At 33.3% G+C, this 20,592-nt stretch overlaps 1 protein-coding gene across 2 annotated transcripts; it reads right to left on the bottom strand.

Moving 5' to 3' along the window:
- Positions 1-1,819: 1,819 nt before the first annotated feature.
- LOC107912310 (uncharacterized) lies at positions 1,820-5,145 on the bottom strand. 2 transcript variants are annotated; one of them, XM_016840429.2, is made up of 3 exons: positions 4,467-4,794; positions 2,736-4,279; positions 1,820-2,246 (listed from the first exon to the last, which is right to left on the bottom strand). In XM_016840429.2, exons 2-3 carry the CDS (start codon positions 4,209-4,211, stop codon positions 2,223-2,225), a joined length of 1,500 nt encoding a protein of 499 aa, XP_016695918.1. In that variant the 5' UTR covers positions 4,212-4,279; positions 4,467-4,794; the 3' UTR covers positions 1,820-2,222. The 2 variants fall into 2 exon arrangements, with proteins under 2 accessions (XP_016695918.1, XP_016695908.1); XM_016840419.2 differs by having other exon boundaries at positions 1,821-2,246; positions 2,736-4,247; positions 4,467-5,145.
- Between the last annotated feature and the right edge of the window lie 15,447 nt (positions 5,146-20,592).

The raw sequence follows: 20,592 nt of genomic DNA, 5'->3' as shown, positions 1-20,592 counted from the left end.
AAAAAGAGGGGCAAGATCATATGTTTTATTTACGATAGTTCACATATGTTGAAGAAATTCATGCTTTCTGAGAAGGAAAGCCGAAAGGTAAGGCTGTGAGACTTGGGTCAAGCGCAACGGGTGCTAAAGCCAAGGAAGCCAAAAGTGAGAAGAAGCCAGTAGGCTGCTTCTTATGTCATAGTCCGCATAACTTGCGGAAATGTCTGAAGAAGTTTACCATCAAAGAGAACAATGGGTCAGGCAAATGACCTAAGAAGCTTGGTTCGAGTAAGGGAAAACTCAAAGCTAAAAGGGCAAAGAGGAGCAAGAGGAAGCGAGTGAAATGCTTCTTATGCCATGGTCCGCATGAGTTGCAAAACTGCCCAAAGCAATCCAAATTAGCAGTGGTCAAGGAAAAAGAAACATCGAAGCTTGTTGAGTCATCAGATGGGCTTCCACCTAAGGAAGAGGTGAATTTAACATCAAACTTAGAGGAAGAAGTAGCGATGAAAACATTAAAGCTAAGACCAATGAGGCTCAATTCTAGGAAAACGACGAAATTTGTTGAGTCATCAACGAGGCTTCCACCCAAGAAAGAGGTGAGTTGTGCATCAGACTTATAGGAAGAAGTACCGATGCAAACTTTAAAACTAGGATCAATGATACTCATTTTTGTTGATTCATCGAAAGAGCTACCACCTATGGGAGAGGTGGGTTGTGCATCAAGCTTTGACAAAATGGTGATGAAAACTAGACAGTTGACTAGATTAAATGTTGCGAGTAAGGTACATTTTGAACACTTTGACAGTGTTTTGCATTCTAACTTTTTGGCTTGCCAATAACATAAAGACCTTTTCAAATTTCTTAAACAAAGAGTCGGGGAACTGAAGGCAATTCGAAGCCTAGTTGTGAGAATCAAGAGGATTCCAATCAAAACGAGTCAAAATGTGGTCAAGTGAGAGTCACGGCTTCTTGCCAACGAGATGTGCCAACAAGTGGGACAGTTCGAGTTAAGAGACGATGAAAGCAGAGGAAAAAGTTTTGAAGGAAGGGACGGCCCCATAGTGAGACTAGTCGGAAAGGAGCTAAGGCGACAAGAGAGTTCTGAGGCAAATGAAGTCAGTGTCATTCTGAAGGTGCAATGAAAGCATTGCGAGAATAAGTGGGGGAGAATGTCACGGGTTACAGTTCAAAACCCATGACCATCGCACAAAATGCATCTCATGGAGGTCTATCATTTAGAAGAGGATCATTTGACCCATAAGAGCTGGCCCGATTCAAAGAGCTATTGAAAAAGCATGTCCATTTGAAGTCTGGGTGGCCCAATGATGCAGATATAGAAAGTTAGGCTACCTTGGTAAATAGGGAAACTAATCTAAGAAGATTGATAAGAATAATATCTTGTAAGATTAGATATCATTTGATTGTGTAAATTTTGTAAATCTTTTAATTGTAGGGATAGGCTTAATCTCATCCGTCAATTTAACTTGATTTAGACCGTTGGTTTTAGGGGAGCTCAACTCTATTTCCCTCTCACTTGTAAATCATTCATCATCCATTGTTTCATTATTTTTTGTATTCTTTGAGAAAGTGGATACAATTGAGAGCATTTACTCAAACACCTCTTGTGCATTGTTTCCTATGGCTATTTTGTTCTTTTAAGTCTTCTTTTGATTTGTGTTACTTCCACTATATAAGTTGGCGCATTGGAGGAATTTTAGGTGAACCCTCAATTGTTTGGTGTTAGGCTGACTTAGGTGTGTTTGAACAAAAAGATCGCCTAAGGTTGCACAGATTACGAGACTAAAGTTCTATCCCCGTGACATTAGTAGCTTTGATTTTTCGCATTATTTTGAGTTACAAAGAATAAATAAATGAATAAATTGCTCATTTTTACAAACCATCCCAAAATTCAGGAGGAAAATCCAGACATGAAAGAGGTCAAACAAACCTCTAAATGCCGGAAACAATCACATTTTCTTGTTTTCCTAGTGGATGCATCATACTTGTTTTTATATACAAAACAAAACAGAACAATCTGTATACAAAAAGAATTATCTGTTGTACAATGTTACCCACTAGAAGATCAAAATATACCATTATAAAGTAATGCATGTTGTATAATGTTACCCACTAGAAGATCAAAATATACCATTATAAAGTAATGCATGATCAGTTTTTCAATCCATCATGTGCCGAGGTCACTATTGCTTTCTTGAGTTGATTCTACATCAATGGCTTGATTACAACCAAAAGTACAGCATTACCTGTCCACATACATAAATCAGTTGCATTGCCAAGCTTTGAAGAAATTATATATATATATGCATGTGTATGCAAGTATGTATATAATGAAACCCAAAATGCAGAAAAAACTTGGGAAGTCTTTGCCTTTTCCTGTTGCCATTAATTTCTGCAAGCCGAACAAAGGAATATTTGCTATGGGTTTTTAGTTTTTAATTTCACTGATTAACCAAATCAATATGATATCGGTCTTACCGTTATCAAGCTCGAGTTAAAATTCTCAGAACCACTTTTTCCCTTCAATATTTCATTACCAAGTGTCTAATTGATGGTGTCTTATTGTCGATTAGGATGTGCATTGATGTTCTAATACTTGTTTAGCTTGCATTTTTCTTTTCTACATTAGATTCCGTGTGCATATTCATTAATTATTCATCCAGCTTGCATGTGGGGGCGTTTGAAACTTAAATACAATTTGCAACAAGAAACTGAAAGGAATAGGAAAGGCATACCTCTAGGAGAGGAAGTAGATGCACCTCATCTGAAGGAGATGATTTCTTTGGTCTCCAACTTCTCATCTCAGACTGTATTGAATTAAGTTGTTCTCTTAGCTGCTTCAACAAATTCAGTTCATCTTCCCTCCCTTCACTAATTTCACGTTTTGTATTATTTCTTCTACCCTCAAGCTGCTCAACTCTCTGAGCCAGCAGTTGCAGTTCTGATCGATAGTTAGTAATTCCTGTGGATAGGGGAAGAAGAGATGATTTGCAGTCATCATTTGTCTCATCGCTCGGGTTACATGATCTTTTCTCATGCTTTGTGCCTTGCAAGTTAGTCATCTTTATCCATTCGGTATCATATTCAACAGGTGATTCATAGTCGGGATCGGGATCAGGATTCATTTCGTCTATCAGTTTATATCCTTTTTTCCCAGGCTTTAGACTTTGAAAGTCGTCCTTGCTGAACCAGTCACTATCATCATCTACAGGTGATCCAATCAGGAACAAATCTGGCTTCTTAAGCCTATTATCTTCTTCCACATATGACTTCCCTTTGTTCTTTTCCCCATTAAAACAACTTTTGTTTCTTTCACTGCTTTCTGGAGCTTCAAATTTGCACTGGACCTCAAATACATCATGAACAGTGTTAGAAGAATTGGCAGAATTTGGAGTGGCTTTCTCTGATGAACCTTCACAAGTTTTTATTCGACATTTAGGGGGAAGTTTTGCTCTTGGACTGGTACTTTGGGATACCGCTTTAACTTTTATTTTCGGTAACTTGTTTTTACCAACTTCTTTACAATCCGAAATCTCTTTCACCTTTTCATCTAGTGTTCGGATCTGTTCCCAGAAAGAATTGAAGTCAACCGAGCGTGGCGAACTCCTCCTTGAATCCAAACCATGATCTCGAACTAGTAACTCCGTATTCCCCGCACCTATGCTTGAACTTGTTTCTGCCGCTGGAACCGCATGCTTTTTTCCATCACTGGAACTCTTCATTTTATAGAAATCTGTGGGAAAAAGCGAAGGCAGAGAGCTGAGTCTTCTCATAGTAGATTTAGCGCCCTTTTCTCCATTTCTTTCTGCAAATGGATTCTCTGGAAACTTTTTGTCAAAATCATCCAATTCATCACACCCCAAGCTCATAAGTTTGTATTTGTAGGCCTCAATTTGGAACTCGAGAGCAGAAATTTCCATTTCTTTCTGATACATAAGCTCTTCAAAAATCGCAAGAGATTCCTCTGCATGGCTTATCTTTTCTTCTGCTAATCTCTTGTATTGGCTTGCTTCCATCTTCATGGCGGCCTTCTCACCTTGCAACCGCAGGATCATCGACAAAGCTTCATTGGTAGCGGTGGCGGCAGCTTCTCTTTCCACATCAAGCTCCGCATAGAGCTTCTGCAGAAGTTGCTGTTGAGAGCGAAGTGTTTCTTTTAGAACTGTAATATCCGTTTCATGAACTGGCGAAGTTGCTGTACTAGCAGCCATCAACTTCCTAAGATGTCAAGCAAGCAGATCCGGCTTCTGTTTTCTCACACAAAAAACTCTCAGTTCTCCTTTACATATTGGCATCCGAAATGACAAATTGCGATAGAAGATCAGGCTATGAAAAGAGAATGCATGGCTAAAAAAGCTATATTATTATAAACAAGCACGCGGCGAAGAAGCAAATAATCAAACACAAAGAAGACATAATTAAAAGAGAAACCAAATTCAAACAAACTCTGAAAGGAACAAGGGTACCTGATAGTTTTGCAGAAAGGAACAAGTTTGATCTTTAGAGCACGCCCTCCCCCCCCTAATTCACGGATAAACAGTCAATTCTAATTCTCAGGATAGCTGCTCTCAATCACAACAACACAAATCAATAGAGAAAAAAGAAGAGAAAAGGAACACGCAGAAGCTCTCGAAATGAGAGACCTGGGAATGGTTGGCTTGGCGCTTTGCTTTGCATTCAAGAACAAAGCAAAGCCAAGTTCAACCGTGTCAGGTTTAATGTAAAAAAGAAATGGGTTTTACAAAGGCAATCATTATAAAGAAGAGGCGAGGAAATTTATTGTAAAATCTGAAAAATGATTGGCATTTGAGGCTAGAATTATCATATAAAACAATTAATTAATTAATTAATTTAATTACCCTTCCATTTTTAAAAAGCCGTTAAAACTTAAAAACCACAACGGCTATTAACGGATCCACCTGTCTTGTCGGCCTACAGTTCATTTCATAACTCCCCCAACACCTTTTATCTCTATTGTTATTTAATGTTAATACATACACCAATGTTTAGACAAATTAGATTATCCTTAATTTAACTTTGGCCACCAAATTAAGCTAATGTTCTCTCACCCAAAAAAAGCTTTTTACCTAACAATATATGTAAGTTTTAAAGTTTAAACAGACTATTCTTAAATGTTTAACAAAATGAAGACTATTCTTGGAACTTGCATTTTAAGCATCCCTTTGATCAAATAAGGTACAAATGCACCTTTCTGGGATCTGCTTCCAATCAACGAGGGAAAAAAAATACTTAGATCAGAAATGGAGGATTTATGTCTCTCGACATGTGCGATTTGAAAAGGGGTTTTTCCCTATGCCAAGTCCACACTACCAACTTCCACTATTCCTTCATAAAGTCCCTCCTTGGTTACCATTCTTCCAGTTCTAGTTCCCGTGTCTGGTCCTACCTCAGTGGTGCAAGTGGCTTCCAATACTGATGATATAGTATCTTCACAATCTGATGTTGGTTCTAGTCATACTAAAAGTTTGAGGCCTGTTGATGTGGTTTCCTCTACTTGTAACAGTGATTCTTTACCTAGTACACCACAGGTCTTCGATTCCTTCTTGCCCCCTAAACCTATGCTTGGTAATACCCATCCAATGGTCACAATGAGTAAGGTTGGGATTTTCAAACCGAAAGCATATGTGGCTACCGTCAAATATTCATGAAGCTATGGGCATTCCAACATGGCAAGAGGCAATTCATGATGAGCTTAATGCTCTAATTTGTAATAAAACATGGGAAGTGGTGCCAATTTCCTCGGACAGATCACTAGTAGGTTGTAAATGGCTATTCAAGATTAAGAAAAATGTGGACAATACTATTGGACGCAACAAGGTTTGACTGGTCGCGCAAGGATATTCTTAGGCACCAAGTCCAGCTATGAAGGCTAATACTGTTTGAATCATCCTGGCATTAGCAGCTTCTTGGTAATGGAAGCTTCGCCAAGTGGATGTAATAATTTCTTTCTAAACAGCGATCTAGCTAAGGAGATTTATATGAAACAGCCACCCGAATTTGAGGTTTATGGTCGTGATGGTTCTCCATTGGCATGCAAGCTGACCAAAGCTCTCTATGGGCTCAAACAAGCCCCCAAGAGCCTGGTTTGAGAAGCTCTATGGCTATCAAACTCAAGATTTGCAATTTCAAACTTTGAAGGTGAATCCGTCATTATTTTTTAAGAAGACCTCTACTAGAAATTTGTTTATACTCATTTACGTGGATGATATAATAGTAACAAGGGATTCGTGTTCTGAGCTTGAAGACATTATTCAACATTTGGATTAGAAATTTGCTTTGAATAATCTCAGGGGACTAAGTTTTTTCTTAGACTTGAGGTTGTACGTCATGATGGGTGTTTTTGTTAGAACATTGGTAGCAGCAAAAGAAGAGAACAGAGAGCACAGAACAATGAAGCAAGATGCAAGAAGTATTTTTACTTGCTCACAAATGTGCAGCAAGGGAGCTCTTGACTATGGGCTAGTGTTTCGACCTTCTAGCATGAGTTTGACTGGTTTTTCTGATGCGGACTGGGCGAGTTCACTGGAAGACCACAAGTCCACTTTAGGGTTCTGCATTTACCTTGGTGATAATCTTGTTGGGTGGTCTTTAAAGAAGTAAATTGTTGTCTCACGTTCCACCTCTAAGGCAGAATATCGGAGCCTTGCTATTGTTGTTGCTGAGTTAACCTGGTTTAAAATGTTACTTGGTGAGATAGGTATCAATATTTCTAGTACACCAACATATGGTGTGACAATTCTAGTGCTGTGTCACTAGCTACGAATCCTATCTTGACATAATAGTTCTATTAGCTTTTAAATTCTAGTCCTATCTTACACATATTGAAACTTTGGATTTAATGGCTATTGAACTCAATCCACACCTAATAAATCTTCACGTTGGCTTGAGCTTCTAAGAAGCCAAACATTACAGTAGATTTCTTGAAATTGGACTGCCTCTTCCAAACGCGTCATTAGGTCTTCACCAATCTTGAATACCAACCAAGTCCAAGCAATGCTTGAACTTGTATTCAAGAACCACCTTTGTTAACATATTTGCAGGATTCTCCTTAATAGTAACCTTAGAGACTATAATGTCACCTTGTGTAACATATTCTTGAAAAAAATGATGTTTGGCATCAATTTGTTTGGCCCATTCATGAAACATCTATTTTTTCTTGTTAGATGGATCACACTTTGACTATCATGAAACAAAATAGTAAGCTCCAATTGTAAACCGAAATTGCTCAAAAAACCTTTCACCCACAATGCTTATGTTATTTCTATATATTATGCATCGAATTGTAGATAATGCTACGATAGATTATAATACCATTTTCCAACTAATGGATCCTTTAGAAAAAGTGAATACATAACAAGTCAGAAATCTTCTTCTATACAAATCTCCAACATGTCAACAAAGCTACTGTAGAATAATCACTTTGATTATACACCAAAAACAAGTCTACAGTATCTCTCAAGTATTTGAGAAACCATTTCACAACCTACCATTCTCCCTTGCTAAGGCAACTCATATATTTTCTAACTGCATTGATCGCATGTGAAATGTTGGGACGAGTGCAAAACATTGCATACATTATGCTCCCAATTGCACTCGAGTATAGTACATGAGATATCTATTGCACTTCTTCATCAAATTATGGAGACAATTCTCCAGAGAGTTTGAAATGTGCTACTAGCAATGTACTCATAAGTTTAGCCTTATCTATACCAAAATGTTCAAGAAATTTTTCAGTGCAGTTTTTCTTTTTGTGATAAGTAGAGCATGGCTGCCTTACTATCTCTATGAATATCCATGTCTAAAATTTTCTTGGTAGCACTCAAATCTTTCATATCAAACTCACCAGTTAATTGAGATTTTAACTTATTGATTTCCAATATGTTCTTGGCAACAATCAACATGTCATCAACATATAAAAGCTAATAAATGTATGAACCATATTAGAGCTTTATATGGTAAACACAAGTATCATAGTCACACCCAACAAACCACTTGTACCATTGCATAGATGATTATTTCAATACATATAAAGACTTCTTAAATAGGGAGACATAGTCTTCCCTGCTAGGCACTGTGAAACCCTCTAGTTGATACATGTAGATTATTTCCTTGAGCTCACCATGCAAGAACTTAGCCACCATGACAAGTAACACATCAGTAGATCTATGCTTCACAACTAGGGAGAAAACTTCATTATAGTCAATTCCCTCTTCTAACTAAAGCCTCTAGCAACTAATCATGCCTTGAATCTAGTTTCCTCGACCCTTAGGACATCATTTTTTTTCTCTTGAAGACCTATTTGCAACCCACTATCTTCCGGTTACTTAGTGGTTTAATAGACTCTCGCATATGATTATTGTGAAGAGATTCTATCTCCTTATTCATAGCAATTTAACCATTGAGGACAATATAAAATATATATTAAACATAACGATGGATTTTTATTAAACCAATTTGTTCTAAAAATTACAAGTGCATAGACAAAATCACTACACTAGGGGCATTATATCCAAACAAATTTTTGTTTGCCTTTCGAGAAATATTAAAGAAAGTGTATAAAGGAATAGTTTTGGAAAATGATGAGTGACTTGGTTATGATTAAGTGATGATGGAAGTGAAGATAAAGGACTTGAAAGTGTAGAGGTGATAATACAAAGTCGAGAAAAAGTGTAAACAAGAGAGTTCTTGATTAATTAAAGAATTTTAAATTTTTGTAAATATTGCTAAGTGAAAGAAAAGTTGAGAGAAGAATGTTGTGGTTCGTGTAGTTCAAAATTGTATAAGGACTTGAGGTGTTCTTAATGAGTTGTAAAGGAATATTTGAGGAAATTGAAATTATTTAGGTGATCAAGGTAGAGAATAATAAATAATCTTGAGGAATATTTGGAAATTTAAGGATTTTATGTTGATGATAAGGAAGTTTGATACTCTTGATCAAGATAGTTAATAAAATCAGATAGCAGTTATAAATGAGTGAAAGAATACAAGCACTATGAAAGTGTAAAGCTAAATGATTACATATAAAGAGAAGTGTAGTATGAATAAGATTATGATGATAGATTCAAGGAATTTGAATCAAGTAAAAAGTGAAGAGATAATTTGAAATGGTTAAGAAAATGAAAAATTATAGTAATGAAGATGGTGTAAAAATGTAATGCCCCAAAATTTTCGATGTCGGATATTACAAAATTTTGATAAAATATAGCGAGGTTACTGTAAAACAAATTTAATATCAAAAAATTTATTTTTTGAGATCGTAATTATTTTTGTCCAATGACTAACTCAAAAGAAAGTGAAACTAGAAGTTTTAAAAGTCTAGGAACTAATTTGAAGAAGCGCAAAGGTAATGATTGTATGAAACAGTGATGTCATATCATCTGTATCCCTTTCCAATCATTTAATGACATGTTAACTAATTTTTACATGTCACTGACACCTCATTTAATTAATTTTTTAACCATAAATCCCTAAAATCCCAATTATGTTGTTATTCTTTTAAATCCTTAAAATCTTAGTTCATTTATCGTTCATACTTTGTATCCCCATTTCACCAATTTCTTCATCGATTTTACATCACCATTCAGAGAAATTTTGGTCGGGTTCATAACACCATTCACAAACCTCATCAACCGATCTTCTATTGTTTACATCACTTTTTTTGCTAATCACAGGTATGAGTTCATTCAATTTTTAATTTCCTTTCATTTTTTTAGCAAGCATGATATTTGGTTTTTTTTTGTATGATATTTCTTCAGTTTTAGGGGTTTTATTTATTGTTGATATCACTCATTTTCCAATTACATGTATGAGTTTATTCAATTTTTAATTTTATTTCATTTGGGGTATTCATTTGCCAATCACGGGTATGGGTTCATTCAATTTTTGGATTTAGAGTTCATTAATTTTCCAATCACAAATTTTTTGTTTCAGTAAACAACTGTTCATTGGCATTTCTTGGGATTTCTCCATTCTCCATAGTTGATGTTTTTGTTGGAAGAAAAAAAGCTAATAAACAAAGAGAGAAGCAACCACTACTGCAAACTAGCAAAAATGAGTTCTTTGGTTGCTCTGCTGTTATAACTTAAAAGCCTTAAACCAAACAGATTTTAATCTAAACTAAAAGAAAAAACTTTCAATCGGATTTTGTTAGGTGGGTTCGGTTGTTATTTTTATGCCATTGGTTTTTCCAATACAAAGGGTATGCATCTTGGGGATTAGCGTAACTATATGGAGAAGAAGAAACCATTTCCTATGAAAGAGAATATATTTGAAATTGAATGAGGAGTTGTGTCTATTTATTTAATTTTGCTTTTGATTTTGAATTTGTAATTAGATATAAAAAAATTGGTATCAGAATCTTGTTGCATTGTTTCTAACGTGTAGTGTGTAGAAAGTAATCATGTAAAAGTGTTCGTGAGTAGCTTACCGATCATATCTTATTAGCAATGTAATATGGTAAAGTATGAATTTCAATTTATAAACAACAATGTGGCATGTACGTAGGTAATGAAAGTGCTAAGTAGAGATAGTGAAATTCCTTGAGTTACATGGTTTAAAGGATGTGTAAAATTACCATATGAAGAAAAAGATGTGTGATTGAATAAATATTTTTTATTATTTTTACAAATGTGACAAGGAAATAGATTGGTATGTGGAATTGGAAAATCAAGTTATAAACTAATTTGAATAAAGTGGAAATTTTAGGGACTAAAGTGTAATTTTATTAATTTATGAAAAAGGGACCTAATTTTCAGTTTTACCATGATTAGATATTATCAAGGGACATAATCATAAGTTTTTACACCTAAGTATGTTAGGTGTCCATGCATGGTGAAAAGGAGTAGTGATTAGAAAGAAATTTGTTGAATTTTAATTGGTTGATAAAATAAAATGGATGAAATTGAAAGAAAAAAAATTGTATATTATTCTAAAGGGGAAGGCTAAACAACAGCAAGAGAATAGGATTTCCTTTTTTTGTTTATTTTTATAAAAATGGGTGAAATGACTAAGTTATCCTTATATTTAAATTTTAAAATAGTTAAAAGTGCACTTTGGTCATTTTACCATCAAACATTATTTTGAATATTTAACTAAAAGAAAAGAGATATTTTGATGGGAGAAATATGAGTCATTGGACTAAGGTTTAAATATTAAAAAATAACCATTAGTTTAATTAATTAAATGATAAATGATAAATAAATATAATAGATAAAAATAAAAGAAATGTGTAGAAGATAGAAGAAAAATCACTCTCTTCTTTATATAAACCTCAACGTGGGGTGCATGGAAGGGGAGAAAAAGAAGAGAGAATGTTTCTATTTTATTTAATTTGTTCCTTGTTTATTCAAGAATATTTTTTAGTCTAAAAATCTTTGAAATTTGTATGAAAATAAAGTAAGATTTCAAATCCAAAAATAATTCAAAAGCAATTTAGCATTGGAAACCAACTATGGAAGCTTGAATACACTACAGCAACACAAGCTTTTAGCGGTGTTTTTTTAGGCCTATAGCGGCGCTTTTTAGCACCGCTAAAAGTGAAAGCGCCGCAAAAAATGCCGCTATAGACAATGTTGCTAATTTTGGCGGCGTTTCTTTCACATCAACACCGCTAAAGAACATGACCTTTAGCGGCGTTTTTATCACAAACGTCACTAAAGAGGCGTTTAAAGAGAAGCACCGCTAAGGCCATGTTCTTTAGCGGCGCTTTTATCACAAATGCCGCTAAAGAACATGACCTTTAGCGAACGCTTTTATCACAAACGTCGCTAAAGAACATGACCTTTAGCGGCGCCTTTTTCACAAACGTCGCTAAAAGTACCATTCTTTAGCGGCGTTTTACAAAAAATGGCACTAACTTTGGCAGATTTTTAGCATCCAATTTTCATCCATATGCAACCCTTCCTATAGCATGGAATCCAACCAAAAACAGTAAATCTAAATGATACTTCAAATTCAACGAATGATATATGATATAAATTGATAAATGATGTATAATTCAAATTATTCTTACAATAATGTTAAAAGTTAAAATGTTAAAAATATTCATACAATAGTCTAAGATGGAAGATTTTGCGACTGCTGAAACATCTTCATCATATTGTGAAACTGTAGCTGGAGTGCGTCGTACTTTTTGCTCTACTCTGCTTCCCTCATTGCTGCCTCCGCTTTAAGTTGTAGCTGGAGTTCTTCATATTTTCTTTCAGCTTCCGCTTTAAGTTGAGCAATTCGCTCATCTGTGCTCGCTTGCATCTGTGCCATGTGGTCTCTTAACCTCTGAACTTCAGCTTGAGCCTAATTCCCCGAAGGCATGTATTGCTATGAGCTGGATCTAAAATATTGGGTTGGGTTAACAAAAGATCCTTGAAATCGAACCCGACCATAACTTTTAGGACCCAAAACTTTAGTAATAATCCGGTTATCAATGTCATCAAGATGAACAGAACTATCACTCGAAGCAATCGCTTCATACTCTGCCTTTTTATCCTTTAGTTTCTCCTAATAAATCAATCAAAGAGTTAGAAACGCAATATATATTATAAAAAAAAGGCAACATAACTTAACATTATTTTAATTACAAACAAAGAATTAAACCATTATAATTAAACATTATAAATATTTAAAATAATTCAAATTTTATTAAGTAAACATACCATAATTTCTGCAGCTTCAGAAGTCATAGGAGATCCATCTTTCTTCCTATGTGTAATGCCAAAAAGCTGAAGGCGTCCAAGTTTTTGACCAGACGACAGTTCCTACAATATAGTAGTAAAAATATTATTTAATAGAAAGTAATAAATATTTGACACTATTAATAAATTCAAAATACCTCAGCCTCAGCTACACAAGTAAAACTTTTCGACCCAGCTGTGTGAGTGAATTCCTGTTTTTTCCTGCTGCTTGTTGCAACTCGTTCACGATCCTACATTATGAAATTATTATTACATATATAGTAAATACTATAAACCGAAATAATTATAAGAGTTTGGAAGTACGTAATACCTCTCCTTTCTTTGAATTCCAAAATCTAACCGCATCTTCCCTTTGGTACCTCAACATTCTCGGTGGGACATTTCACAATTTCTCTTCAAGGGTTGTTTTTGTCTTAAAATATTCTTTCTTTAAAGTAATTTTATGGTCTCTCCATCTTTTTCCCAATGCCTTCTTAACATAATTATCCGAGACCGCTAAAGCAAATCTCTCCTACAAAAAACACAAGTTTAGAAAGTAAATATAAATGAAACTTAAACCAAAGTATTATAAATTACATTCACGTTTTGTTACCTTAATATTATCAAGAGCTTGATTTTTGTTACTATCAGGCATTTGATGCCATGACTTGTAGTTGATAGGCAACATATTGTCATTTCGTGCTATAATGCCCAAATATCCTTTTAAAAGTCGAGCTTTTGATCCAACAGGCTGACCAAGATTGTTTCTAGATACTTTGACACGCTCAACAGAATTTAACTCGTATAAATCTTTAAGTAGCGTACGTTCTCGACCTCTGCGCGTCCCATCACTTTCAGCTGAAAAATGGTATATTATAATATAAGAATTTGAAAAAGAAATCAATAATAAAAATCAACACGCATGTAAATTAAATTTAACATTACTTTCAATTTCTACAGGTTCGTCAGGTGTATTTGAAACATTCGAAGATCCAATAGCAGTCTATTGTTCACTATTTGTTTCTTCCAAATTTGGAGTATTTTGAACAATACTTAGATCTCGCAATCTTTTTCTAGCCATTTTATCTACAATACACATAAAATAGTTGAAATTTTAGTAACTAATTACAACAATAATAGTACATATAAAATAGTTGAAATATTTAATAAGACTAAGATTTAAATTATGATATTACATATAATTAAAAAATCGTAAAATCTTACTACATCATAATTCAGAAATATCTTCATCAACATTCTGGCACACCCATTGAAATTGTGTACTAGTAATAGGGATATTTTCATTTAAGTTTTGTTTTGGAAAAGGCAAAGTTTCTGATCTTTCGTCGATGTCATCTCTACTTCCATTGCCCATGTCAAACAAGTCTCTAGGGATGTTATGGAGTACAACGTACCAACCCTCATCAGTTGGATCTTTCGAGTAAAAAACTTGTTTCACTTGAGAAGAAAATACTTGTTTCAGTTGGATCTATCAATTGTTGTCCAATGTGAATCAATCGAGAAAACTTCACCATTGTAAAACCAAATTGATCTTGTTTAATTCCGCGAGCAGTATTAACATCAGCCCAATCACATCGAAATAAGACAACTTTCCATTTGCCATAGTAATCCAACTCAATAATGCCAGTAAGAAGTCCATAATACTCCACATTTCCCTCAACAAGATTACTGTCCCTAGCACTAGCATAACTTGTAATTGAAGAATTAACAACTATTCCACAATTTTGAGTTCTCCTCAATCTCTCACGATATTTCATATGAAATCTGTATCCATTGATGAGGAAGGCACTATATCTTTTTACTACTCTATTCGGACCTTGAGAAAGCCATTTAACTTCGTCATTGACGTCCTTCCCACTCCAAACCTATTGAATCGAAAGTAAATTGAGTAATTATAAATGTTATGAGAAAACATTATTATTTGTCAGTGAAAGCTTAAATTGCATACCGTTTGGATTAACCATTCATGAAAAGATTCTGTGAATAACTTATTAATCTCTCGATGTTGTAATCTTCGGGAGTGTGAACGAAATCTCAAGATTTGTTTGTACTAACTATGTTAAAAAGAGGTTTACTTTGTTAGAAGATAAACAAATTAAAAATATGAATATTTATCAAATTCTAGAACTTACTTGCGTAATGATTCCATTGACTCATGGTGAAAAGAACATATCAATGTGCTTGTACCCACGATCTATCATCTAATTCTGCAATTTCAACTTTGCCGATTGGTTCTCCATAACTTTGAAATAAATAAGTTTCGGCCAAGTTATGATCAGTGAGCCTAGCATTTCTACTTGGTTTGTTCAGTCTTGTTTCAACATCTTCCAAATATCTAGAACAGAAAGCCGTATACACTCCTCTGCCAAGTAGCCTTCAGCAATTGATCCTTCTGGATAACGCTTATTACTGCAATAAGACTTCAATTTGGATAGGAACCTAAACACGATATACAACATTATCAAAAGTTGTAACTAAAGGAATAGAGGTGAATGAATGAATAATTTACAAATAAATTAACACATTTCTATAGGATACATCCATTGATAGAAAACGGGTCCACCAAGTATTACTTCATGAAGGAGATGGATTAGCAAGTGCACCATAATAGTGAAGAAGGAATGTGGGAAGATCTTCTCCAAATTGCATAAAGTCAAAGCCACAGATGCTTCATTCCAGAAACATTGACATACTCCCCAAAATAACAACAATAATAATAAGACTAAACTTCAAAATAAACCCATTTCGAGAAACAGATAATTTCAATAAGAAAAAAATTATACAAAGCAAACCAAAAAAACTATCGAAGAAAAAAAAGACAAACTTTACTAAATTAATCGAGAGATGAGCAAAACTGACCTTCAAATCCTAAAAATGGAATTCATAAATAGAGGAAGCGGGCGACAGAGGAAGCGGGTGACAAAGCGGCCGCCGGAGTGGAGACGACTGTGACGACAGCTGCGTTGGACAGGTCAGTTGAGAAATCGGGGAAATGAAATCAGGGAAATTGGGGGAGAAGGAATTGGGAAATTGGGGAACTGAAATCGGGGAAAGTTGAGTTGGGGAAAACTAAAGAAATTCAGGGACAATAAACGACGTCGTTTAAGTTAGATTAATTAAAATTTGCAGCGTTTATCAAGAGCGTCACTAACGCAGCTAAAATCGCAGCTAAAAACGACAACGTTTTGCAAACACTTAAAACATATTCGCGGCGCTTATCAAAAGCGTCACTAACGCAGCTAAAATCGCAGCTAAAAATGAAAATGTTTTGCAAACACTTAAAACATATTCGCGGCGTTTTTCGTGAAAACGCCACTAAAAATGCAGACAAAACGGCAACGTTTTGATATCTTTTAATACATATTTGTGAATGATGTCGTTTAAGTCAGATTAATTAAAATTTGCAGCATCTATCAAAAGCGCCACTAATGTAGCTAAAATCGCAGCTAAAAACGACAACGTTTTGCAAACACTTAAAACATATTCGCGACGTTTTTCGTAAAAACGCCACTAAAAATGCAAACAAAACGACAATGTTTTGATATCTTTTAATACATATTTGCGAACAACGTCGTTTAAGTTAGATTAATTAAAATTTGTGGTGTTTATCAAAAGCACCATTAACGCAGCTAAAATCGCAGTTAAAAACGACAACGTTTTGCAAACACTTAAAACATATTCGCGAAAAACACCACTAAAAACGCAGACAAAATGGCAACGTTTTGATATCTTTTAATATATATTTACGGTGTTTTGAGCCAAAAATGCCACTATTGCTCAACTTAATTAACCTTTGCGGCATTTTTTGTCCAAATGTCGCTAAAAACTTAATCAATCAGATACTTAAAACACTTTAAAATTATTTTAAATAATAGTATTTTATTTTTTACATTTTTAAAATATATTTTTCTATGCTTTTAGCTAAACCATAAACCCTAAACCCTTAACTTCTAAACTTTAAAACCCTAAACCATAAACACTAAACACTAAATCATAAACCTACACCCTAAATCGTAAACACTAAACTCTTAACATTAAATCATAAACCCTAAACTTTAAACCTCAAATCATAAACCTACACCCTAAACCCTAAATATACATATTACAAGAGACAAAAGTAATTAAAAAAAATCTTAATGTTTACCTAAACCCTAAAATAAATTGACTTTTTTATCATTTTACAAAAACCTTAACCCTTAAACCCTACTAGCATAACCCGTAAAACCATGAACAGTACTAAGACCTTAAATATAAAATAATAAATCGTAAACTACAAACTCTAAACCATAAACCCGAAACTCAAAACTCTAATCCCAATATAATAAACATTATATCACAAACCTTAAAACCCTAAACTATAGACATTAAACCTTAAATACTAAACCCTAAAACAAAATAATTTTCCTTTGCAACATTTTTAGGAAAAACGCCGCTAATGCTCGATCTATAGCAGCGTTTTCAACAAAGTGCCGCTAATGCCACTAAAAGCTCAATATAAAACGACAGCATTGTGCTTAAATTTTTTGCAGCGTTTTTCAACAAGCGCCGCTAATGGTCGACCTATAGCGACGTTTTTCAAGAAGCACCGCTAATGCTCGATCTGTAACGGCATTTTACAAAAGTGTCGCTAATGTCACTAAAGCTCAAAATAGAACGACAGCATTGTGCTTAAATTTTTTGCAACGTTTTTCAACAAGCGCCGCTAATGGTCGACCTATAGTGGCGTTTTTCAAGAAGCGCCGCTAATGCTCGATCTATAGCGGCGTTTTTCAAAAAGCGCCACTGATGCCACTAAAGCTCAACATAAAACCACGTGTTGTGCTTAATTTTTTTTGCGGCGATTTTCAGAAAGTGCCGCTATTGTTCAACCTATAGTGGCGTTTCTCAAAAAGCGCCGCTAATGCTCAATCTATAGCGGCAGCGTTTGTTATCCAAACGCCGCTAAAAATGCCGCTAAAAACCTGTTTTACTATAGTGATATAAGTGTTGGAAGTGGAAAAGACATGGGTATGTGAAGAAATTAATGGAGAAATTAAGGTAAGTTGTTTAAATTATTATTATGTAACAACTCAAGTGTATAATTTGATGTATATTTATAAATATTAAAATGATTTTATGATTGATTTTTTTGTTAGTAGTTCAAGATAAGCATCGTTGGTAAATTTATTAAGTATAAGAGAAATTAAAGTTATGAATTCATATGGTAAAAAAGAAGTTGTGAATTTATATTGATGAATGAATTTATTATTCATGTGTTAGAATGATTGAGAAATTATTATTGTATGGAAAAGAATATATGATGGTTATTTGAAATAAAGAAAATTCAAACTTAAAGAAAGCGAGAAATAATAAATTATAATTTTAAATTGGAAATTTAGTAAATCAAGTAAAGGATGATTCGAAGTTTGACTAATTATTTTAAATAGATTAGAAATGGTTGGTATATCTATAAAATTGAAATTTTAATGAATAAAGTGTTCAATTTTAATAAAAATAAAAATAGGGATAAAATTGTAAATATTTCAAAACTTGAGTTTTAGGACTCACTTATATGATTTGAGAATTTACAATTCTAAAAACAGAATATGCAAGTTAAATGATTTGCAAATCAGGGACTAATTTATGGAACAATTGGCAATTTTAGTTGTAGGGGCTAAATTGTAAATTTTGATGTATTAAGTATAGATGTATGTATGTACTTTAAAACTACATTCTGGTTCATGTATGGTTATGATACGAAATTTGACTATGATAATTTTACCCAAATCAAGAGAATCTCTATTACTCACTCTTCTATTTTTCTTGTTTTAGGATGCATTTTCGGCTATAGTTTCAACAGGAGCTTTTGTTTTCAAGTTAGTGTTTGCTCTTAGTTCTCAAACCCTGAGTGGCATAGTGAAGTATTAAGTTGAGTTGTTGGTTAGTGTATGGTAGAACTTTGGAAATTTACTACGAATTATATGGAAACTTAAACTTTTGGAGACGTTTAATATTTTAGATTTTGATTTAGTACGACATATGTTGCTTTGTATGCTTGTGTGGTTCGCTTCATGCGTTCATATGATTATCATATTCGACAACAAATCACATATCATAATTTAATATCAAAATGTTTTTATATATAATTTCAGTTCGGGTCAAATAAAATCAATTTCAACTAAAATTCATGTCAAGTTTATTTGTTTAGACCCATATATTTAAAAGTTGTTGTAACAATCTGTTTTTCAATGATGCCAGAAACGATAATTTTGGAACCCCATTTTTTAATAGTCGAGTCAATAGATATTATTATTTAATATTTATCAGTCTATTATAGTGTTATATTGATTTTTGGCCCGGTAATTTTGTTGAACGGTTAGTAATTAATGTATAAGGGTTAAATTGTAAAAACCGTAAAAGTTAATCATGGTTGAATTTTACTAATTAAGAGGCTTAAAATAGTGAATGTGCAACCCTTTTTATTAGTGGTGGTCGGTTAATGCTTGTTTAATAATAATAAAATAAGTTAAAAATTATGCAAAATTACATTTAAACATAATAAAATAAAACCAACAAGGTCATCTTCTTCATTTTCTTCACTTCCACCCGTTTCCACCATTGTTAAATGGCTAGAATTCGATCAAGTTCTAACTGTGCATGGTAAGCTATTTCGAGCTCGTTTTCCTAAATTTTATGTTTTTGAAATCTTGGGAGCTTGATTTATTTAGCTCAAGTATTAAATTGTAAAATTGTTAAAGTTTTGAAATGTTACCATTGATAGTTCTTGAACCTTTTGATGTTAAATGGTTTGATTGTAAGCTTAGATGTGTTAAAGGACTAAATTGTAAAATGAAATTCGTCAACTTTCAGTTTAGGGACTAAAATGAAAATATTTTAAAATTGAAATGAAACTTCTATAATTATTGAATTTAAAGGGTTGTAGAAGGATGATATTGAAATCGGATTGTAAAATGAAACTTAAATGTGAAAATTATGATTGTTTCGATTTTAGAAATTAAATTGAATAAAATGTGAAATTTTAAGAAATTTGTAAAAATTAAAATTAAATTTGTAACACCTTTAACTTCTTTCCGTTGTCGGTTAGGGCCATGAGCATTAGTAATAAATCAAAACAAATAATCAATCATAATTAAACATGTAAGCTAACTATTAACAATATAATATTTTATATACGAGTTAGTGTTTTTTTTTTTTTGCTTATTTGCTTCAGCTACCTCTTAATTTAATCGAATTTTGCCCACCTTAATAAATTTAGTTTTATTTTTTTTATCAGTAGTTGGCAATGGGTAAAGCAAACTTAAACAAAAATTTCATTAAAACCAGGTATTTTCAAAATTGAGGTACATTTTAAAAGGAAAAGAAAAAACAATTTCTTCAACTTTGTTTTTGTAAAGTTCCAATATTTTCTCGTTTCAAGCTAAATTTTAGAAAATTACTCATTTTTTCCGTCTATATATAAATTCGCTTTGCGGGGCTAGAGAGAATGATTTATTTCTTGAGAAAATGAAAAGGAAAAGAATTGAAAATTATATATTTTTTGTAATCTTATATATACCGTGTAAATTTTTTTATATTTTTATATTTTTGAAAATATTGATGTGCTTTTAAATATTTTTTATTAAATTATAATACAATAAAATTTTATATAATAGCCTAATAATCAAAGGTGTTCATTAAGTATAGTCTAGATTTGAATCGTGCTAGTTAAGCTTGTTATTTAAATTTTGTCCTGTTATTATAATTTATCAAAAAAAAGTATGATACAATATATAGAAATTGAAGATTAAATTTATTATTATATTAAATTTTGAACCGTCATCAATGGATTATTTCTTATAAATGTAATGTAGGTTACCATTATATTCAACAAACGTGAATAAAA

Source organism: Gossypium hirsutum, chromosome D08 (genome assembly GCF_007990345.1).
Source record: "Gossypium hirsutum isolate 1008001.06 chromosome D08, Gossypium_hirsutum_v2.1, whole genome shotgun sequence".
Lineage (NCBI taxonomy): Eukaryota > Viridiplantae > Streptophyta > Magnoliopsida > Malvales > Malvaceae > Gossypium > Gossypium hirsutum.
Note: the sequence above shows the minus strand (reverse complement) of the source record. Positions and strands in the feature narration are given on the sequence as shown.

Excerpts from the sequence above, each read along its gene's own strand:
- LOC107912310 (XM_016840419.2), bottom strand. The coding sequence starts at position 4,211 with ATGGCTGCTAGTACAGCAACTTCGCCAGTTCATGAAACGGATATTACA. Across the intron at positions 2,247-2,735 it reads ATCTACTTCCTCTCCTAGAG|GTAATGCTGTACTTTTGGTT; the intron begins GTATGCCTTTCC and ends GTATGTGGACAG.